The 24,745-nt window shown below is 32.3% G+C and overlaps 1 protein-coding gene across 1 annotated transcript; it reads left to right on the forward strand.

Moving 5' to 3' along the window:
- The first annotated feature begins 11,401 nt into the window (after positions 1 to 11,401).
- On the forward strand, positions 11,402 to 15,559 carry LOC143630597 (R-linalool synthase QH1, chloroplastic-like). Its single transcript, XM_077099600.1, has 7 exons — positions 11,402 to 11,707; positions 12,990 to 13,269; positions 13,347 to 13,728; positions 14,056 to 14,274; positions 14,378 to 14,516; positions 14,939 to 15,169; positions 15,266 to 15,559. The coding sequence occupies exons 1-7, from the start codon at positions 11,492 to 11,494 to the stop codon at positions 15,557 to 15,559; spliced, it is 1,761 nt and encodes a 586-aa protein (XP_076955715.1). The 5' UTR covers positions 11,402 to 11,491.
- The last annotated feature ends 9,186 nt before the right edge of the window (positions 15,560 to 24,745 follow it).

Genomic DNA, 24,745 nt, shown 5'->3' on the forward strand with positions numbered 1-24,745 from the left:
AGTTATACCATTTTTAGTTTAATTCGGTATGAGTAAAACACCGGTTTTTAAAACATTGCTTACAGCCATTCCAAAAAAAAAGGAAGATAATATGATTTCTTGAAAAAAATCCCAAAATTGCATTAACATCAGCTTTAGTTATCAGATATGTAAAATTATATTATATATGCTTTGAATTGTAACTTGAAGCAAAAACTATTAACAAAAAGAAAAATATAATTAGTTTAGTGGAAAACAAAGGACAATCAATGGCCGTACATGGTGGAAGTTAAACCTAAAAAACCTAGAAAAATAATCCACATTTCGTTCTCTAAATTAACTTAACTTTAATTATTATCTATAATAATTGAGAACTATAGTGCCGCCCAATCGCCAAATCTTGATTGGGCCACTTGGCAACACCATATTAATTATTGACATTTTTTTGTTTTACATATATATATATAGGATTAGGTTTATTTTAGAAATATTTTTAAAAAGAGAAATACAAGAAGTCATTATAACCAATCATAAATTTTCTTTTAATTTTATCTTTCATTTATATAGAAGGGTATAGTTGTAATCTCTACAAATATGTGTATATGGTAACTAGTAAATGTTGTAGGATGTTTCAAATGACAATTTATTTTTATTTTTCTTAAATATTTGCATAAGGTTACTCAATTAAAACATGAAATTATTTATATATATTGTACATGAAAACTAACATTTTAAAATAAGTATAACACATATCAAACTTATTCGGTTCATGAAAAGTAACTCAAAAAGAATATTTAAAATTCTTACTTATCTTTATCTCCAAAATCATTTAACATCTTTGCATTTGATCTACCTTATAGTGTTCTAACCCCTCATACATTAGATAAAACACATATCAACACAAATCAACAAACAAATCAGCGTTTTTTATTATTTTTTTTGTTTTTATAAAAAACAAACAACCATTTTTTTTAATTTCGAATTTAACCATGTTTTATTATAATATATTTATAATTCAAATTCCCATAATCGGTATTGTTCTATTTATAGATTATCAACAAACAAATATACACCTATTTCATTTTATTTTTAATTTCAATATTTTAATCTAAATTACACATACACACTTCGAAATACCACCTACACAGTATATAAATGAACCTACACACGATAAAAATTACGCGTGCACAATTCAAATGCATCCTACACGGTACATAATACATAATTCAAAATACCACATACACAATACATTTATAAACCTACATGGTACATACATGAGCCTACATACGATAAAAATTACACAAGCAATTCAAAATACCACCAATTTTTTTTTCTTTTTAATTCGTATTATACCTATACACATATGTATACTTTCATTTAATCTCTAGTTACGTAATGTACACATATGTGTATTATCATTTACCTTAAATTATACATATGTGTATAGGAAAAAACATGTGTGTACATATTATACATATATGTATAATAAAAAAACCGATATTTTTCTGTTTAATTCGTATTATACTTATACACATATGTATAATTTCATTTAATCTCTAGTTACGTAATGTACACATATGTACATTATCATTTACCTTAAATTATACATATGTGTATAGGAAAAAAACACGTGTGTACATATATGTACATATTATACATATATGTATAATTTAGCTAAACCGATATTTTTTAGAAACCGGGATGATAAATAAGAATTTTGGTTTTTTTACTTTTTTTTATTTTTGTGTTTTTTTATGTTTTATGAGTTTTTTTATTTTTGGGCTTTTTTGTGGTCCAAAATGGTTCTCATAGTTCTCAATTCCTAAAAAGTTCTCACATGATCCTGATCCTATATATATTGTAACATCCTAGAAAAATCTTATAAGTATTTTGGACTAAAAATGTCAATTTTGAAAATAAAAAGATTAAAAATACTCACAAGACAAGTAATGGAAAAATGAGATAAGAAAAATAAAGATATCTCATTGTTAAGGACATGAGAAAATTCTATCCCACATGGAAAGACGGAATAAATTGGAAGTATTCCACATGGGTATAAATAAGAAAGAAAATTTTTACCCCACATGGAAACAAGAAAGAAAATGAAAGCTCTTTATAAGGAAGAGAGTTTCCATAGTAATATTCTTATATGGCAAACCACTCTCCATAGTCCTAGCGGAGGGTGCGTAGCACCCGACGCGCACAGACTCGGACTCAGGCGTAATGTGGCGTTTTGATGGCGCACGCTCGCATCTCCGCGAGCCGCATAAGGGCCGCCTTAGTATTTTTGGAAAATGCAAGCATGACCAAGAAGTGACAAGTTATCAAAGACAAGGGACCAAAAGTAAAAAAATTGAATCCATGAACCAATTGCGCTACGCGATGAGCTCAGGACAAAACCATCGCTCTACGCGATGGAGCTAATTACCCATCAACAGTGTCGCGACGGAGTGACACGTGGTAGACACTAGGGCTGAGTCCACGCGTCATTCTCCTGCCATCATGCTGCGCGACGGACCAAGAGAAGGGACCATTGCACTACGAGATGGAACTCAATTTCAGCTATAAATAGGTGGGTTCATGACACATTCTAACTCACACCAAACACCATCATTTTCATACACTTAACCTCGTTTTGCGTGCCGCACCTCGTAGTACGTTCCAAGCCCCGAAGTTCCGACGGCTTAAGCCTCAATACGCGATAGAGAGTAGAAGTGCTGCCCGTACAAGCTTAAGCATTTAACTCCGAATACCAGTGTAAGGTAGGGGTTCTGCCTAAATCTTATTTTATTATTATATTAAATGGCTTAGACCATAGTCAGGGGTAGGGATGAGCGTTTTCAGTACGTGTATCGATTGGTACCGGTATCGAATTCGGTACCGATTTGGTACCGTCGGTACCAAGTTTTGAGTTTTCGGTATCGGTACGGTACCGGTGTTTCCCGAATTTTTCACGAAATACCGGTACCGTACTGATGTAACACAAAGTGTACATCTTATTGCATTGAATTATTCTCATATTTTAGTCGAACTCCATACAAATTCATTGTTTTTGTTACTTATTTGAGTTATTTGTGAATTTGCAGGTCCGGGCGCCCGCCCGACATAGAAAATATGAAAAGAGGGCGTTTCTTGGACAAAAACCCACAATCTGCCAAGCTTGAACGGTCGTGCCAGACCTGGCACCACCGTGCTTCCCAGGAAATTTGCCAGTGCAAGCCAATGCAGAAACCAGTGCTGAAGATACCAAGCCTGCACGACCATGCGAGCCCGTGCGGGTGGTCGTGCCAGAACAGAGAAAGCAGAACTTTTGGTCAGTAAAAAGCAACGCGTTGACTTTCCACAAGTTGGCACGACCGTGCAACATTTGGCACAACAGTGCCAGACGTCCAGACAGCTTATATACACCTCCATTATCTTCATTTCCGGGTGGAGCCCTAGGGGAATTCTCTATAATTTCTGAAAAATTGTCTTGTGTGTTCTACGGAGAATTCAAGGCTTCCATCATTCTTTGATCATCAATTCAAGTGTTCAATTATCATCCATCCTAGTTTGCATTTCTATTGTTCTTGAACATGATTTATAAGATTACTTTTGAATTTGATTGTTGTTGTATCAAGCCTTATGGGCTAAATACTTTTGTTACTTAGATTATGTTGAAGCTTTTGCTTATGTGATATTTATGGGCAAGTTTGGTGTTCTTCAATTTCATGATAGGTTCTTGAATAGAGTTTAATGGTTGAATGCTTGTCATAATTCATAGTCTTGTTAGTTTGATAGATATTTAACCATAACATGTTGGAAAACTATGTGTTTAGTATTGTTTATGAACTTAGTTGGTGTATGCTTACTTAGTTTGTATCATAAAGTTAGGAATAACTAATGAGAATTAACTTGGTTATGAATTTTAGCAAGTATGAAACCTATCACTTGATATTGAAAAATTGTATGGTGATAACATGATCATTTGGTTTAGTTAATGTTTGCTAGATATTGAGGCTATAATCCTTAGTTTATATTTTTCTAATTAAAAGATTCATGTGTTTAACTTGGTTTCTTGAACTTGTCTACTTCACATGATTTTAGGTGGTTAGGATGTTGTTTTCATGCTAGCTTTTCTTTAATTGTGAGATTAGGTAGTTTTGACCAACATACTAATCTATGGTTACTAATTTGAGTGAACACCCATCATGATGTTTTATTGTTAGTATTAGGTTGCCTTGATTGGAATTTAATATTGATGTTTAACTCATAATGTTTTGTCATTATCATTGCTATTTTGTCACTAAGTTTGAGTGGATACATGGTCTAGGTAATTTGTTTGGATTGATTGTTAAGAAACATAAGCTTTTACCTACAAGAAGATATAGTCAGAAATAGTTTCTTCAAAATTAAGAAACATTATATGCAAGAGATATAGTTTTCTTCACAACTAAGAAACGTAAGATTTTACCTACCAAGGTTATAGTCATTCAATGTTTCTTCTTAAATAAGAAACCTATCAATAAATGTTTCTTCATAAAGAAGAAACTCAACACATGATTTGTAAATAAATGAAAAGACTACGGTTCTAAATATTTTATTCAAACAAATGGTCAGTCAAAGTTTAAAGCTATCAAAACCAGACTAAAGGTCCGTAGCTGGATCAAGAGACGATCCGAGTATTTATACAAACCTATTTTATTATAGGTCAATCATCATTAATTCACAAAGGTTATCAAACGAGATCACCACAACATTCAAAAAAGACAATCACAGGTGAATACCTTCAATCTTTTTATATAACATGAATTCGTTAAACCTTTTACAGTCAGTCATTAAGATAGACGGGTTGTTTATCTTAAATAGTCAGTCAAATGTTTATAAGAGATTACGTGATCTCTAAATTTAATGGATTACGTGATCCCTAAGTCACAAATAAAAGCAACTCAGACTGAGTACACATGTGTCTGGATCCAAACATATCTGTTAAGCCTATCAATCAAGGCAACGTGGCCGCAGGCTAACAGACATAACGAAAGTTCTCCGACGGGCATCAGTTCCCGGGGAACCATAGTTGTGTGTGTATGGCAGTGGCACAAGTTCCTAGAAATAAGAGACGTTTCTGCTGAGATTGTTTAAGAAAACTATCTTGTTAGTCAAAGATTTTATAAATGTTTTCAGAGTCAACGATTCACCAGCATGTCGCTGACGTATTTTTCCCCCACGTTACAGGAAAGTAAGTATAGCACAGATAGCGAGGAATAAGAGTCATTCTTGAGGTTAGAAGCTCGCTTATGGAAACGGCTTAGTTTTTAATCATTAAAATATTATAATCAAGATTAAACAAGGTTTGTAAATCAAACACTTGGATGTTTATTATCCGAGAGATTTTCAAAACGAATTAATATTTTTTATAACCAAAGAACTCCGCTAATAACCCGCAACTCTAATATATTTACAAAACAAGTACCAACTACGGGTGTCACGCCTAGGCCCTAAGTCGGGATGTGACACACACACAAACACACACACACACACATATATATATATATATATATATATATATATATATATATCTTTTTTGTTTAGTTCAGGTACTATAACAAGCATAGGTGTCGCCAAGCCACACCATATTGTTTTACGTTGTTTTGGCTATTTTTTTTACTTCTGATACCGTAACAAAACTGAGCGAGTGTCAATTTTGATTTATTTTTAAGTCTAGTATCACAACGAACGCGACGAAAACTGACTGAATTCGTGTAGACTCGTCGCATTTTGTTTTAATTTAGGTGCCGTAACAGAAACCGACAGAATGCCGATTATTTTTTTAGTTCAAGTACTGTAGCAAACGTGACGTAAATGACTGAATTTTCGTAGACTCAGCGTCTTAACCCTCGAGATTGACAACACTCGGGTCTTCCCAACATCCAATTTTTATCTACTGAAGTTACCCCATTAGTACACCTCAATTTTTATATATTTTTTTTGTTTTATTTTTGGTTTTTAGTTCCAGTATCATAACGCATGCACCAAAACCGTCGTACTTGTATCGACTTACGGCCTTAACACTGGCGACTGACAGGTTTTACCGGCTTGCCCCAGTCAATACGCCGGGTAAACCACTAGCTATGTGTTAAATAAAATATGAAGATTTCCTAAAATTATTAAAGAATCATCTTAACGAACCTAAATTATGTACACGTAACACGGACTATATTATAAAATATTTTGCATGGATATTATAAAACATTTAGATTTAAAACTTTTATAGTACAGCATCTATTGCAAGGGGTGGAGGAGGTGGGAGCAAATTAGAATTTATAGTTAGATTATAACCATTCAATTCCGGTTTAAGAAACCACCGGTTCATGTAACCCTAAACGCTTAACCTATTTCACAGACGATTGAATGCAGATGATTGAAACCACGAATTTATATTGAATATGGAGACGGCTGCGATTCAAGCCAACCGATTGAATGTCATCTGTTTGCGCACGCACACACACCTATATACATCCGCCCTCTACACTACTTCCATCATCAATTTCACAACTTCAATCTTAGCTCCAATATTCAAGTACTTACACCGAGCAAGATAAATTCATTTGCATTTGGCCTTAATTGTTAAATATATATGGATATATTGGCCAGCTTTGGTAGTTACCTTTTTCTTTAATATATTACATTCTATTTCTTTATTTCTCAAATTTAAAAGGAAAAATAATCAATAAATAGTATCAATATGTATATATATATATATATTAGATTTTATCCCATATATTATGGGGGTTGTTTTACATTATTCGTATTTAATATATATATATATATATATATATATATATATATTTGGATTTTAATTTTATTTATTATAAGAAAGTTAATAATAAATATAATCCGGTTTAAAAGCTATCTGGGTTTGGTGATACCCATTACCTGTTTATTTTATTTATTATAAAATTGTTTCTTAATTATAAAAATATCTTTTTTAAATAAAATAGAATATTAATTTTTAGTATATCCCTATTTTATAAGATTTTCATATCAAATATTTGATTAGATTAATTTTTAATATAATGAGATGTTATAACCCGTTTAAGAGCTATCTGAGTTTGGTGAGACCTTTACCCGTGAATTCGGGTCAAATGCGTGAGAAGCCTTCATTTACAAATAAAGCAATCTGATGGCTTGAGAGAATGATTGTTTTACATTTTTTGTTTTTTAATATTTATTTTTTGGATTTTAATTTTCTTTATTGTAAGAAAGTTAATAATATACTTATGGTTTGATGATGAAAGAGTTTTATAAATAAATGATATGTTATAATCCGTTGAAAAGCAATCTGGATTTGGTGACCGATGAGCCGCTTATGTTTTTTTACTATAAAATTATTTATTAATTACAAATAATATCCTTTTCTTTTTAAATTGGATATTAAATTTTAGTATATCCCTATTTTATAGGATTTTCATATCAAATAATTGGTAAGATTAATTTTTAATTTAATGAGATGTTATAACTCGTTTAAGAGCAATCTGGTTTTGGTAAGACCTATACCCATGAATTTGGGTTAATCAACGAGAGGCCTCTATTTAAAAATCAAGCAATCTGGTGGCTTCCATAAAAGGGGGGAGCGACCACATCGCGACACGTAGAATTTTAGGAGTTTCATTTTTATATATTATAGATAATATAGGGGATGGATCTTTTGAGAACCATGTTGAGTTTTAAGAACTTAAGAACTCCATTCTAGGCCACACATTTAATTAAATGGACTGGAATATGTGGTTGAGATTAAATCTGGCAAAAAAACCAAAGTAGGAGAGAGAATAAAGATGTAAGTTGTTACACTAATTTTTACGTCCGTTACACATATGTAAAAAGTCGACTCGGTACGTAAAAAATTATATAATTTTTTACGTGTATGTAACCTTCAAATATTACGCATGTGTAAAAAAAATTCTAAAAAAAAATTGTTACACTGAGTTCTTAAAACTCAAAGTGGTTCTTATTTGAAATCTCTCTCTCTCACACACACACACACAAATATATATATATATAGGGGCTGGATCATGCGAAAAGTAATATTATAGCGAGAAGTACGAGAAATAGATCTTGACCATTTAATATGTTAATCAATGGTTTATAATAAAAGTGGCAAACTTGTAATAATTATAAAAGAAAAAGTCCAAGATTATTAATAAGAAAGGATAATTTGGCCATCCAAGTGTAGACATTTAATATGAAACGTGTATTATTAATGACTATCTCTTATTTTACTCCAAATTTTCTCTTGGTATTTCTTTAACTAGAAACTTTCAACAACAATTTTTTTACTTTCACAATCTTAATCATTTGAAAACAATTTTTTTTTCTAATTCATCTAATTGGGTTGTATTTTCTTTTGAGTTCATAATAATTTTGATCCATACGTTGATTAATAATATCCAATGCTAAATTCTTTTATTATATTTCATAATAAAATAATTGATTTACTAATATATTGGTTTAATACATATACATGATACATAAAAACATACACCAACTTGTCTTAAATGATTACAAGATATTAGTTTTACCTACACTACATTAGATATTTCTACACTACATTAGTTATGATAACACAGAATTTGAAAGTGTCCCTACACTACATTAATTAGCCTACACTACATTAGATATGTCTAAAATATATTAGTTATGACTACATAACATTTGAAAGTGTGCCTACACTACACTACATTAGTTTTGCCTACATAACATTAGATATATCTATACTATAGTAGTTATGATTATACAACACTTGAAAGTGTGCATACGGTACATTAGTTTTGCCTAGAAAACATTTGAAAGTGAGCCTACATTACATCAGTTTTGCCTACACCATATTAGTTATGACTACAAAACATTAGAAAGTGAGCCTACATTACATTAGTTTTTCCAAGACTATATATGATATGTCAATACTACATTAGTTATGACTACATAAAATTTGAAAGTATACATACACTACATTACGTAACTTTATCTACATTACATAATATAAGCCTACACTACATTAGTTGATTAAAATCAAACAAAAAATAAAAATGCACTTCACATTAGAAATCAAATAAAAAAATAATTAGCCATATGTTTTAGATCAAATGGATTTTAATTGTTCAAATTTTAGATGAAATAAATAAATAAATAAATAATAATAATTTATCATTTGTTAGTGACTTATCATTAATTAAACCATTAATGAGTATGAGTTATAACATACCCTTTTATTTAAATAATCAGAAATTAAAAAAGAAATCATGTGATTGGTTATAATCTCTTCTCGAACTTCTCGCACTACGAACACTTCTGAAATAATCTAAATCCTATATATATATATAATTTAATTTAACCTATTTTTAATACCTTAACATTAATAAAATAATATCCATAAAATAGTAAACCATTGAAAGTTGAGTTAGTTGATGATTTTTTTTCTTTTTTAATGATCTTACAAAAAGTTAATGTTGTGTTAATTTTCTTTTTAGTCCGACCGTTGTGGCCCGCCACTCTAGCCGCGAGCGGCTTGGTGCGAGCGACGTCGATCCAAAACACCACAACACACACCCTCGGCTGCCTCACAAGTGAGCGGCCATGAGCCGGTTTGCGTGGGCTAAAGTGAACGTTGAAGTGGATTTTTTTGGGGCGTGCCATATGACCGTTGCATCTGAACTTTTTTTTTACCCTTTTTTTAATCCATAGCAAACATTTTCAAATACCTAAAAAATTACAAAACAAAACCCGCTCTTCTACTCATTTTTATCAAATACACAACATTATTAACAAAAAATGTAGTGAAATTCCTTTTCTTCATCTGACTCTTATTTTTGAAGTCGGGAGGATAACGGTTAACCTGTTGGTTGAATGGTTTCAAAGGAGACAAAGGCTAACAAGATAATCACCTCTTCTTCGTGATCGAATAGGCGCTAATGAAACTTTGGTACGTCACTATTTAGCCCCGCCCCCCTATATGACGAACATCATTTTAGCCGTCGGTTTAGAATGAGTAGACAGTTATTTACGTCTTTATCAAATGATTTGTCGGATCGATATCCTTTTTTCCAATAAAGACTAGATGCAAGAAGTAGACCGATTTCACGACTATGCAATAATGAACAGCTGCTATTCGTCAACTCGCGTATTGAATTTCGTCAAACGCAATGGATGAATACCCAGAAATGTCTGAAAAAGTTGCGCGAGACTCACTTTATTTTTTTGGTCAAGGTAAACATATATACATATATGTTTAGTTTGGTTATGCTTTTATATTGTTCGAGGGTTTATATATTTTTATATTTATATAGGGATCATACCGATTTACTCACAGAGATATTTTAGCAAACCAACTTTGTATATATCTAACGCATATATGAGGTGCACAGTGAAAAACACAATTTCTCCGGAATGCCCAGTAGCATCGATTATACGTATGTTGGATGTGTGTCCTACGGCCTAGAGAGGTCAGTTCCACCGGGTGATCACCTTGGCCCCCACTATTATGCTTGAGGCGGTGGCCTCCCAAGATCTTTGGTTATGGCATGCGTTTTGTGGTGTTTCCGGGGCAAATAACGGCATAAATGTTATCGAACAATCACTGATATCCAATGACATTATTGACGGGGTTGAATCAACCAATCGTTTTATGCGAATGGGAAAAATTCAAGCATGGCTACTACCTGGTTGATGGCATTTACAACGAATGGTCAACGCTTGTTCAAGTTTATTCATCCCCTGTTGAAGACAAACGGAAGTACTTTACGAAAAAGCAAGAATCGGCACGAAAAAAATATTGAAAGGGCGTTTGGAGTTCTAAAGAAAAAAAAATCATTTGATTTCGAGGCCACTACGGATGTGGTCAAGGGAGAAAATAATGGATGTCATCTACACTTGTATAATTCTTCATAACATGGTTCTTGAGGATCAATGTATGACTATTTGTCAAAACTACCAAGGTAACGTCCACGACCCGAATCGACACCGATGATGAAAAACTCCAGAACCTTATATATCTCAAGAACCACGAGGTCCATGAAAACCTTTGTCATGAGTTGGTCAAACATTTGTAGGCCAGACGTCCCAATGATCTTGTACCAGACTAGTGTTATTTGTTGTTTTTAATATTTTTATTTTAATGTAATATTACTTAGTTTCCAAATATAGAAGAAAAAAATTAAATAAAAAAAAATTGCTGAAGCAACCGTTCGCCTGAACCATAGCATGCTCAGGTGTCTTCAGCGAGTGTCCAGTCAGCAAAACATGACATAATATTATTAGATGAATTCATCATCTGAATTCAACGACAACAGAGCCATATAATTATCCCTAGTCATTTTCCATGTTAAGTACAGAAATGGTAAAAGTTACTCATTAGCTCCCGTCCTTTGACATAAATGAACAAAGATTTGGAAATAGATTGTCCTAGTTGTGGTGCAAGAGTGTCCTCATCCTACTATAAATACGACCAAGAATTTCTTCTGTAATCACACATTCTACAATGGCTTCAATTTCCATTTCCTGCCTGGCTCTTAATTTTTGTAACCTTTCTCGTGCGTGGAGAAGAAACACGTCAGGGCTTCGAAAGAAATCATATTCTAGACAACCTGTTATGATGGCTAAAACCACAGAAGCACCCGTTGTTAGGCGATCCTCACACTATCCCCCATCAGAATGGTCTGACGGTTTTCTCCAGTCACTTGGCAGTAACAGTGCAGTACGTTGTTCTCCATTGCTATGTACAAGGGTTTATGATTTATCTCGCTTTGATGTCATGATGTTTTATATATTTCTGTATATCTACAAAGGTTCTAATATTGGTACTTTCTAATTAATATTGGTACATCACCCCGAATCCAGAAACCAGATGGTTATCATACATACAAGTCGTATAACCCTATCACACTCTATAAATTCCACTTGTACACACAAGCTCGCAGGGCTAACACAAACCTACTATGACTTTTAAGTCCTAACAATTAAGAATATTCAAACTATAAGATAAATATTACATTTATCTACACCTAAATTTAATAAACATAAACCTTGTAAAACTCTGATAATTATCTTATACCAAAATAACCAAATATACTTTATAATAAAAAATAAAACTTTTGCAGCATGTGAACAAACAAGATTAGTCTAACATGCATGTTGGGAGCTAAACGCTAAGATACAAACCCTAATTACAATATCTATTAGTTCTGTTGCACACTTGCACCAAAATGTAATTTATTTTCATAAGTTTACTTATTGTATTTATAGGCTGGACTAGTATTTTTATTTGTTTTTTTTTAAACTGTTTGTAAACGACATACTCGCATTATCATATTTATTTCGGCTTCGGGTCGCATTATCATAGTAATTTGGTGGGTGGTAATCGGAAGTTAGCCGGTGATAGTGAGGATAGACCAGCAACAGAGAATATATAAATGAGAGAAATTAAATTATGGTTTAATAATGAAAGGGCTCGTAATTAAATAAGATATTTTAACCCGATGTACCCTATAACGACGATTAATCGTCGCTATAGGGTTGAGCAGGAGAGGCTGGAGAGCCAAAAATACTAGCACCAAACGGAAACCCTATAGTGACGATAAGTCGTCGCTATAGTTATTTTTTATTTAGTTTTCCTTTTCCTTCTTTACAAAAAATAATCCGGCCACCCTATTAACACGCTTTTTCTCGGGCCGGGTCGAGTTTAACTCGGGTCTGTCTGCTCTGGCATGCTTGCTCAGCCCTAGATATTGTAATAACACAGAAACGGGAGCTGCTATTTAGACACCCTCTCACTCTTTAGAGAGGGTGTATGTAAAAGAGAAAATATATGTAAAATGAGTGTATGAATAGCAAAAAAGGCGTCTGAATAGACAAACCAAACACAGAAAGTTGTGTTCGGTAAAAAATGTAAAAACATGTCCTTTTTGAAGACATTGACCCTTTTCTTTCGTGGTCTCTCACTCTCAGTAATTAACATGCAACAGTTTGTATTCCCACAGGACCAAAAATACAAGACAGCATCAGATAATTTGAAAGAGGAGTTTAGGAATATTATTTCTAAAGAAACTTCACCTGAAAATCCGTTGAGGTCGCTCGAACTAGTTGATGATTTGCAGAGGCTTGGAATTTCTTATCATTACAAGGATGAAATTAGCAATGTGCTAAAGATGATATACAGTTGTTACTACGAAGCTCATGACAATTGGAACAAAATGAGTCTTAACCTTAAAGCTCTTGGCTTTAGGCTCCTAAGACAACATGGCTATCATATCCCTCAAGGTGACGCCTATGCTCTACTCGTTAAAAAATCAACCATTATGTATAATATTATTCACATAGTTTTTTTTTTCTTGAAGAAATCTTTGAGGATATCAAGGATGAGTCAGGAGGCATCAAAGAAGCGGTATGTGAAGATGTTGTAGGATTGCTTAACTTGTATGAGGCTTCGTTTTATGCGGTTAACGATGAAAATATAATGGATGAAACTAGGGAATTCACAAGAAAATCTCTGAAAGAGAAGTTAGAGAAGCACAACATTGATAATGAAAGTACTAGGATGCTAGTAAGCCATGCTTTGGAGCTTCCACTTTATTGGAGGATTCCAAGGTTTGAGTCAATGTGGTTTATAGAGGCATACAAGAGGAGAAGCAACATGATACCACAGTTGTTTGAGTTTGCAAAATTGGATTACAACATTTTGCAAGAAATTCATCAAGAAGATCTAAAGCACACATCAAGGTAAGATATTATTTATATTTTTTAGGTTGTATCTGAATTTGGTTTAATCTGTGAAACTTTTTAGAGCAAGCTAGTTGCAAACTTTTTAAATACCCATGGGATTCGGGATTCCTTATCTTGTATGCCATATAATTATCTTCAATGCTCATTTGAATATTGAAAAAAAAAAGAAAAAGAAAAAAAGAAAACAAACAAACTGGTGAAAATTCATTTATATTGCCTAATGAACAATTGGTGTACATTAATGAATGGACATCAAAATTGTTAAAACAATTATTGATCTCTAATATCATACCCTACTCTCACAAATTCACACACTTGGCATAGATGGTGGGCTGGTCTAGAATGGAACCAAAAGCTCGAATTTGGTCGAGACAGGTTGGTGGAGAGTTTTATGTGGTCAGTCAGTGCAAACCACGAACCGCAATTTGATGTCTTAAGAAGAAACATCACAAAGGCTATAAACCTGGTAAATGTTATAGACGATGTATATGACGTGTATGGTACCTTGGATGAACTTGAACAATTCACTGAAGTTGTGAGAAGGTTGGTGCTACTTCACTTTCATGGAATAGCTAGGATTAATACTTTCTAGTTATGATATATTTTATTTTGGTGACATTCTAAATATATAGTTAAATTGGATCAGATGGGACTTGAATGCAGCCGAAGGACTTCTAGAATACATGAAGATATGCTTCCTTGGACTCAACAACACCGTCAATGAGATGGGATATCACACCTTGATAAACAAAGGATCCTATGTCGTACCTTATGTTCAAAAAGCGGTAATCTATAATTTAATATACTTTTCCAAGTGAATGTTACCATCCATGAATAAGACTGATCAGCTAACACGTCAAATTTACACTAGTTATTCAGAATCACTTATTTTCACTACAAATCCACCAAACATCTTTGCAAACTATTGAGTTGGACATCATTGTCTTTTTTTTAAATTTATTTTATTTTAAAATTACAACATTACTTATTTTTATGATTTTACCAAACAATTGCATTTAAAATGAGTTAAAAATTACAAAATAAATATCTTGTATACAAGTGATTAATCCACCACAAATAACTGGGAAAAAAAGGCCCTTGTTGAAGGGCGGCGCCTCCACAGGCGCGGGCTGACTATGGAGGCGTCAGCCTTAATTACCCTTCCATAGGGCAAAGTAACTTTGACTTAAGCATATACATAATGCAGTGGATAGATTACTGTGAAGCAAACCTGGTGGAGGCAAGATGGTTCAACAGTGGATATACACCAACATTGGAGGAGTACTTGAACAACTCATGTACTACTGTCGGGCTCCCCAGAGTAATTTTGTGTCCTTATTTCTTGGATTCAAATGTTAGCACTGGAGTGGAGTTGCAAAATGTAATTAAATGGTCCGCTGTGGTTCTACGCCTTGCCGATGACCTAGGAACCGCACCTGTAACCAAAACTTATCTTCCTATAACTAGTTCAACCTGCCTAAAAAGGAAATGATATAATGAATATTTAATTTTATCTATCTTTTGTTATAATTAGGCTGAGCTTGCAAGAGGTGATATTCCAAAAGCAGTGCAATGCTACATGCATGAAACAGGTGTTTGTGAAGAGAAAGCCAAGGAACATATAAAGAGCTTGATCATAGAGGCATATAAGAAGATAACTAAAGAAAGAATGGCTTGTAAATCTCTGGAGTTGCAGATATTTATGGAATGCGCATCAAACATTGGAAGGATGGGGCAGTTTACATATGAGCGCGGGGATATATTTGGTGCGCCCGACGATTTGTATAAAAACCATCAAATTAAGTTACTTTTTGAACCTAAATCGTAGAGTATGACTGTCATTTATCTTCTTGTTCGAATAATACGTATGGTTTTTTTTTTGTTAGATATACAAGATGCCATCCTAATTTCTAAACAAAAAAACTTAACCCAAGAACTCACAAAGCAAAATCAGGACTTCAAACATAGACATGAAAGCGCACCAAATTTTGATGTAGTTTAGCATTGATAATTCGGTTAATAATGTTTAGTCTTACAAAATTTGCACATGGTGCAAAAATGCTTAGAGCAAAAATATAGCTCTGAGGGCCTATACGTATCATAAGGACCTATACGAGTCTTATAGGGTTATACGATATAGACTGTACGTGACAAACTAAAAATCTAACATCTCTTTAGGGATCTTGTATACAAAATATATGTACGATTTGTATGGATGATCAAAGGGTGGTGTCTGTGCGAGGGGGTGATATCCTAGCAACTAACGTGTAATTAATTCTTTTGTCAAAACAGCAACACGAAAATAATACTTGTTGAAAAGCGAGTCCTTTCAGTTTCATGTTCAAAATTTGCATGCTTTACCATGTCCTTTGTGTAGTGCAATCAGGTACCGATATATAATATGTTATACACATTTTGAACCAATCAATCTGTCAGAACTTTAATCACATTTCTTTAAATTCTCTTTCCATTGGAATCCTGTCTACATCTTATGATTAACTGGGGCATCTATGTTAAGCTTTTAAAATTTGTTTATTTGTTTTATCTATACTTCGAAAAGTAAATAAACAATATGCAAAAACACTTTTCGTTTTTACTTTTTGTTATGGGTTAAAAGCTATTTTTAAAAGCGAAAAATCTAAGCTTTTAATTTGCTTTTTGCTTTTGTAATATCAAATTAAAAAATATATCCATCATTCTATTATTGGTAAAACTAGCAAGTATATAATAATGTCATTTTCGGTCATTTTACATACTTTTTGGTTTTTCTAACCGTAAAAGTTAATCTAAACATTTTTTTAAAAAATAACTTTTAAAAAAACATAAGTAAATGAACATTTTTTGCCAAAATCACTTTTGGGGTATTGCCAATATCATTTTTGCCATAAGTAATTTTTTGTTCATCGCGATTCGCAACCTGGAGGCTACGCAGCCATGACACGTTGCATGCCACATGGCACGTCACATGGCATAGCTAGGGCTGACTCGAGGAAGCTATAAGCTCGTCGCGCTACGCGGTGCACTTTGTTTATGGTCATCGTGATGCGCGACCAAACCAAATTTCAGTTATAAAAGGAGAGTTAATTAGCCTTCATTTCTCACCCCAAAATCACATTTCTGTCTCACTTTCTGCTTTATAAAAGTGTTGGTATAATACCTCGAGTAGTCGTAACCAATTCGATCGAAAGAAGCTTCGTACATGAATCAAAAAGTTCAGCAGAACAAGGTAAAACTTTGTGCCATCTTGTAAAGCTTCTAATCTCTTGATTATTGTTATGATTATCGGTTTATACTAATCTAGATATACGACATTGTGTTTTACTAAGTGCTTAATACCAAGTAGCTCTTTGTAAACTTTCATGGTGAGACATTCGAGTTTTTATACAACTCACATTTATGTGAGAAAATTGGTTTCCAATACCGTCATGATGTTTTTTAAACTTACTAAACTTATGACATATAGTCCAAATGTTTTAATTACATTATAGTGATTAAGTCTTTGTGGACTTATAGGATGGTTACTACTAGTATTGTGGGGTTTTATATACAAGACTTACCTAATGGGCTATTACACATTACTTATTGGACAAGTGTTAGCTAATAAGTGATATGACCACAGTCACAAATAAGGTCGAGTGACAAGTACCTTTTGGTAATTTATAAGCAGACATGTTATAAAAACATCTTAATGTTATAACTGTAAAATGTGTCATTTACAAATTAATGCACTCACTAGTATTTCTTGTTAATCAAATATTTTTAAACATGTTTCAGGTGACTTGTTAGAGACATAGGAATGATGCATGCGGGCTTCCAGCTTAAATAAGTGGCTTGTTATCAGAATAAAGAAAATATGTTTTGTAAATTAGAGTTTATCCCTATAAAACTTATGTATGTATAAACAGGGGTGGACCTACTTCTACCGAAGAGGGGTCGGCCGGCCCTTGTGAAAAAAATATAACAAGTACTACTGTAGTGTTAAAATCTTGATCGACCCCTGTGAAATTTTGACGCTGACCCCTGTGAAGTTTCGAAATCTAATGGGTCTGCATTCTCGGGTTTAAAATACAAGGAAAAAGAAATGATAAGATTGGATAGGGGAAGAAAGGAAAAGAAATTATATACTTAAAAGACATTCTCGAGTTAAAATAAAATATAATAAAAAAAGTGTTAATTACATTCTTAAGTTATATAGGAAAAAAAATGTCTTTACAATATGTCCTCATTCATAAGTTAAATAGGAAGGAAAAGATATGGTAAATCAGTAATATTGTACATGGCTATAAACTTTTCCTTCACAATTAGGTCATATTTGGCTGAAAAGTTTTGAAGAAAGAAAACCTTAACTTTTCTTTTCATTCTTTTAAAAAAAAAATCTCAAGAATGAAAAATGAAAAATTTTCTTATCTTTTTTTTTTCTAAACTCTTAAATAAAAAACTCAAAAATGTAGTGGAAAAGTAAAAGAAGATAGCATGTCTGGAAAATTTTCTCCAGCTTGTGCAGCGGTGGTTCCTGGTGTTATTTGGAAAATAAAGATGAAAATTAAAGAGACTGCAGATGAAAGTTGGAAGATGTCCTAATTGATTTTTAATTATATGGACTTTAGTTTACTTTAGGCCCAGTAAAAAAGCTAAATTACTTGGGCTTGAAAGTCTTTAATGGAGCCATGGAGGATGCATTTTAAATTTTTATATACCAAAATCCATCCTTTTCATACGTAAAATAAAACAATGAAATCTCTAACTATACTTTATTTTATTTTTCTATTCAATTTAGTATTAAACCATATAATTTTTTTGGCTCTTTGTTGTTTATATTTTATTTAATTTTACTTATTATGTTTTCTAAAATACTAGATTATATTTATTTTTTATAGCTTACTTCATACAAAAACCCTCAAAATATATATTGACTAGTATTGTCTAACCTAGAGTTAATAACTTAAAATCGGTCAAATGGTTGTATATCAACAAGAAAAATATATATTTTATACACATTTATATAAGTAGGAATTATATATATATATATATATATATATATATATATATATATATATATATATATATATATATATATATATATATATATATATATATATATATATATATTATATGGTCTGGCAGGTATGGCTAAACCGGGCCCAAAACAAATTATATACCGATTTGATCCGACCCGAACCACTGAACCGAAAATGATTTTTTTCTGATTTTTTTTTATATAACTGGGTACCGACTTAAAAAATTTCCGACCCCTATGTGAAGATTTCCTGGATCCGCCACAGTGTATAAATATGAGTTTTATTCCCAGTTTATAAAATAATTTGATCCTAACTACGGTTCTGATGAATTTTCCGCTACTAAATATTTTAATACGAAACACCTATACCACCACTTGTGGTCACGGCTCTCCTCCCGGGCTATAAGGTCGGGGGCTGTGACAATTATGAATGCATTGATTAAGCTGTTAATATAGTTGCTGGAAAGCAACAACTCCAATGTCGTTTGATAGGCAAGGCCTGGAAATGCCTCTTCATTACCAAACCACAAGGAGATGGGATGGTTTTTCCTGATGGTGTCGCAAGTCTTGCTACATTATCAATTTAACTATATTGAGCAAGTTTTGAACCTTATTTGATGTATCATAACAATATTCTTACCTATAGAGTCAACCCGCTTAATTATAACAAGTTAAACTAGCAGTTTACCCGTCCGGTGGACGGGAATATCAACGCAGTAATGTGATACTAACATTAATTCAATAACATATGCGACGGTTTGGTTGGGGTACAATGCATTTTGGGAGATATGGATTCACAGGAATTGCAAATAGAAGTGTATTACTTCATGTTATATTTATATATTTTTGTGTTGGAACAAAAGGACACCCGCATTTGTTGATGCATCGAATTTAGACACTTACCAACCTATATTTCAAATTAAGAGATTCATGTAAATACTCATAAATATATTTTACATTAATATATGACCGTAATTAAAACAATCATTTAACTATTCATAACATGTTAATCCTTATATATATCAAAACAATTGTAGCACACATAGATAAAACTTGAAATAACAAACTTAAAAAGTGTATCATAGACCTAATCAAAGCATGCATGCGTTCTACGAATCTTATTATAAAAGCCAGTCAAACTCGAACAATCCGGTTGCGGCCGAGGACACTAATTCTTGGAATCTTGGAATTTGGCAGGGAACTTGAATTTGAGTCTCCTGTATCATCTTCTTCGTTCTCCTCATCGCTAGGAACTTCAATTACCTCGTGCTAGTTTTCATCCTCGGAACTCGAAACATCACTTACCTCATCCCATTTCCAATGAATAAGTGCTCTTCCCCTTTTGCTTTGTTTTTCAAATTCGCGATCCTATCAAAAAAATTAAGTTAATCTACCGAAGAACATGAAATTTATGACAAAAAATACGAGCATACCTCTTAAGCATTTTGAAGTCCACTTGTATAAGTAATTCCCATGCCTGTACAATTCTTTCATTTCATCAAGTGCAATGATTCCATCCTGAAACAAATAAACAAAAAAAATATACATATTAAGAAGAAAAGTTTGTTACATAGATCTAACATTTACCTGACCAAATTCCGGGGCTATCAAACACGGTGTTTAATTCACAAAATTACCGTTTTAAAAAAATGGGTGGAAAATATGTTTATTGATTGGTTAACCAATAGCAAAATACTTATATGTTTGGCTCATAACCAGTACTGTTTATTTTTGCTACTATCCTAAAACATTTTCTTCAGAAAAGTTTACATAAGCTACACAAAGTTATTATTAAGAAACAAAAAACAAAGTTTTGGGGACAAACAAAGTTTATGGGTCAAAATTTCTTTTACCTGTTTCGAACCTAAGAACCAACCCGTTTATTTTCTCAAACTATACAAGGTTTAATATATGAGTTTTGTGACTCTTGCTGCTTCTGTTTAAACCTACAAACAAAAGGAAGAACATTCAATATCATTCAAAAAAGAATGTTGCTGATGTGGATTTCAATACAAATTGTCTTTTTTAAATGCCCAAACCACCCTTTTGACAATGTGTATCAAAATCAAAAAATACAACCAGTAACAAAAACTTTAGTTGCCTAAGGTATTACGAAATCTGACCCATAGCTGCTTTCTAATGGGTACTGTTAAGTATTTTGATATCAGTAGCCTCCTTTGTATCAACTCAAAAATACTTGAATAATCTTTATTTTGAACCAAAACTAAAGTATCTAAACTTAGAACCCAAACCGCCCTTTTGAAATGCATAACAATATTCCAACAAACGTAATTCTTTATCCATATACCAAAGTACCAAACTTGAATTTGTGAAAACTCCAAATTTACCATTTTGGCAAATAATTTGCCAAACTAATTTGCCAAACAGATTACCTTTTATCCAAATTTTGTACACCTTCTTGCAAATCATATTAATGAAAATTTTCAGGCCAAGACTCAAAACATTGAATGACTTGTTAAAAAGACCAGAACAAAATGGACGCTTTTTTAAAAAGAGCCGTTTTAAAATAACCCATTTCAACTTCACTTTGACATTATTGAATTGTTTGATTGGTTTTGTACTTCAAAGATTTTTTACCAAAAAGTGAGCGAATTGACTCGCATTGGATTTAAGCTTACCCAAATTGCAGTTACCATTTGAGAGAGTTCACTAATCATCTGCTGCTCTTTTTTGCAACCTGTTAACCAAAAAGTTTGGCATGTACAACAAATTTTCAGTGTTGCCCTTTGTTCTCTCATCCAGCCATCCAACATCTCTTGTGATTTCTCTCCTGCAATCGACCAATTTTCCTGAGTTTCTTACCATAAAGCAACAATAATCATTGACTGTGATTTTATTTTTCATTTCATTAACTTAGTTAAAAAATACATAAAACTTTGATATTAAAAGATTAGCATTTACCTGCAAATGGTATTTTTTTTTAACTGGATTAGATTGTGGTTGAACAGAAATAACCTTAGCAACATGACATTTCAACTGTAAATAATATAAAACAAAATTAATTAATAGAAACATGAACTAAAACACATCTAAAGCACAAATTGATATATACCAGGAAGCAGTTGGTTGTAACCATCATTTCCTGTCTCCTGCAAACAACATCAAAAAACAAATTAATTAAAAGAAACCTATACAAAAACATTTGATGAACACAAACAAAAACATACCAGTAAGAATTTGTTTGTAACCACCATAAACCCCTAGTACCTGAGCAAAAAAACCAAGAAGTAAACAAAATCTTCATAAGTCTCAGGCCCAACAACAAAGGCCTTTGCTAAACCAAAGTACCTCCCAAGATATATTTGAGAAGATTGAATTTAGTAACCAACTGATTCACACAATGGCAAAAGCAAGTATCAACACAAACATACAACGAAACATGATTAAAAAGAATATCAGATTCTTTATTAATTAGCTTCTTCAACGAGTTGAGATCATCTGTTGAGGGTTTGTTTTCATATCCCACATTTATTTCCTTCTTGTATCTAAATGGCTAAATGGTCATGCCCGTAACTTCATTTCCTACGAGTCGAGTATGCAGATATCAAAGGAGAAGAGATGGGGCGATCAAACCCTGGGCTTGGTATAACCAAGCAGATCCATTGAATGGATGGAACTATACCCCTACATAAAATGGATGACTTGAAGTTCTAAAATCTGCATAGCATAAGAAGAAAAATGTAACATATTTCAATAATAATAATAATAATACTTATTGATAAACAATTTTATTTAGTGTCTTATCATAAAAGAAACCTCCATCTCTTGACAACTTTCATCCCTCACCGTTAATTTTAAATCGTTTTTTACATAAATCTCCAACAGCCTCAGGAGTCACCTTCATGACGATGTAATACTAAATAAAACATGTGACTCTAATGTTGGATATTTTAGTGTTATTGGATTAATTTGTCGATAGAGGAAATAACGTTATGAGATTAAACGAGTTAGGTGACGCGGGAGTGTGGGCTTGTTTAACAATATTGTTATTTGGGCTTTGTTATTTGGTTTTATATTTGGGCTTAAGTGTAATGTCAAATGGGCTTTTAATTATTTATTTGGGCTCATAAGGGAAATGGATTTGGATGATATTAAACCATGTTTTACATTCCCGATTATAACTTCATCAACACGCATATAGAAGATAGAACAACGGTTACTTGGTTCTCTCTGGATCTTCATCAAGAACAATCAAAATTCAATTCCATGTGCAGAAATTCTCTGTCTTATCCGATAAATCATTGTGTGTAACCCACAAATAGGTTTATCTGATAGTGATTACACAATTCAGAGAATAATCCAGGTTGCAATTTCTTCATCTACAATGGCATACAAGATTACCAGGTTTGTTTATTTGTTTAATTGATTGATTTTGGGTTATAGACTACCAAAAATATACAACAAAGATAAACCTATTGGGTTTGATTTGGTTATTATTATCAATTTTCGGTTATGGGTGGTTTGACCGAAAATTTGATTGAACCCTAACTCACAAATTCTGGTAATATGTTTTCCCATATTGTTGGTTTACTAGATTGAATGTAGTTAACGAAATTCTTTGGAATAAAAGAATTGTTTTGGTAAATTGCTTTGGTATTACAAAAAATTATATATAATAATAATAATAATAATAATAATAATAATAATAATAATAATATATGTATGTATATATATAGTCATTGAAATTATATTCTGTTTTGTTTTTCGATTCTTGAATTTGTGGATGGTAAGTTTTTCTACAAAAGGATGATAAGAATTGTTTTTATTTTGGAGTATATGAACATTGATTTGTGATATATGGTGGCATGGGATTTTGGGTACACAAAACGGATTTTCTTTTCAGTTTTCACCATCATGACATCATCCATTTAAAAAAAATGGATCTTTTATATAATTCATTGCATTCATCCACAAGAATATACTCGTTATATACAAGCCCAAAAATCCATAATATGATTATATAAATGAAATCCAATTGCACTTTTAGTTAAAGTATAAATATGTTTTAAATCAAATTCAATTGGTCGAACCATATTGAATTTGAATGTGCATGAAATTGGGTTTGTATTGGTATAAAACGTTTTGACTAACAAATGGGGATATTCAAAGATATGCCGGATCATATCTTAAATAAATTTAAATTCATTGATAAACAATAAACATAAGAATAAGAGTTTATGGGCCATGTCTATTGATATATGTCAATTAAGAAACCAACTGGCCCAAGACTAAATATTGTTAGTGTTTAACCTAATGAATTGTTGACTTTTGTTTGTTTGGGTGTTTGAATTTTGTTTGTGGTATAATAAATTTCTATTCAAACAAAATGGCAAGTGGGGAATCTGTGAATGCCGATCGAAAGGGATTTGTTCATACTGAAGAAGTTTTAGTGCTGCATGGTTTTCACTTTTTTGAAGGAAATGGATTTGCTTTGTTGACTTTTGAATATAGCAAATATACAAGGTATGGGCTAATATAGCTTAAATCATACATAGAGTGATAGAGCTTGTATGTAGTTAGAAAAAGTTATATATATATATATATATATATATATATATATATATATATATATATATATATGTATGTATATTATTCTGTAATTCTCTCTTTGGAAGTGAAGTTCTGGATAGTTGTGGTTATAAAAAATTAGTCTTCTAGTTCTGGTTTTGAGAGGGATTTAAAGGATGTTGGAGCCATACACAATTTGATCAAACCGTTGGCAAAAGTTAGTTGCTGATTAAATGCTTCCTTCTTATGAAAACAAGTCTAATGTGGCTGGTCTAAATGGTTCGTAAGACCCAAATGATTTACAAGGTACATTTACTAGCTATATTGAGTTTTGTAATTAATTCAATGTTTCATTCGAGACATGGTAAATTTTGTAAAACACAAAACTGAATTCAATTCAAAAAGACAAAATTTATTTTATAATTTGAATGAAGTAAAAATGTTATTAAAATATTTGTCCAGATGGTA

The sequence above is a fragment of the Bidens hawaiensis genome, unplaced genomic scaffold (assembly GCF_021521415.1).
Source record: "Bidens hawaiensis isolate Kalapana, Puna unplaced genomic scaffold, B.hawaiensis_p1.1 tig00000055_1, whole genome shotgun sequence".
NCBI classification, from domain to species: domain Eukaryota; kingdom Viridiplantae; phylum Streptophyta; class Magnoliopsida; order Asterales; family Asteraceae; genus Bidens; species Bidens hawaiensis.

Coding starts and splice junctions, on each gene's coding strand:
- LOC143630597 (XM_077099600.1), top strand. CDS start 11,492: ATGGCTTCAATTTCCATTTCCTGCCTGGCTCTTAATTTTTGTAACCTT. Junction 11,708..12,989: donor CACTTGGCAGTAACAGTGCA/GTACGTTGTTCT, acceptor GTATTCCCACAG/GACCAAAAATACAAGACAGC. Junction 15,170..15,265: donor ATGACCTAGGAACCGCACCT/GTAACCAAAACT, acceptor TGTTATAATTAG/GCTGAGCTTGCAAGAGGTGA.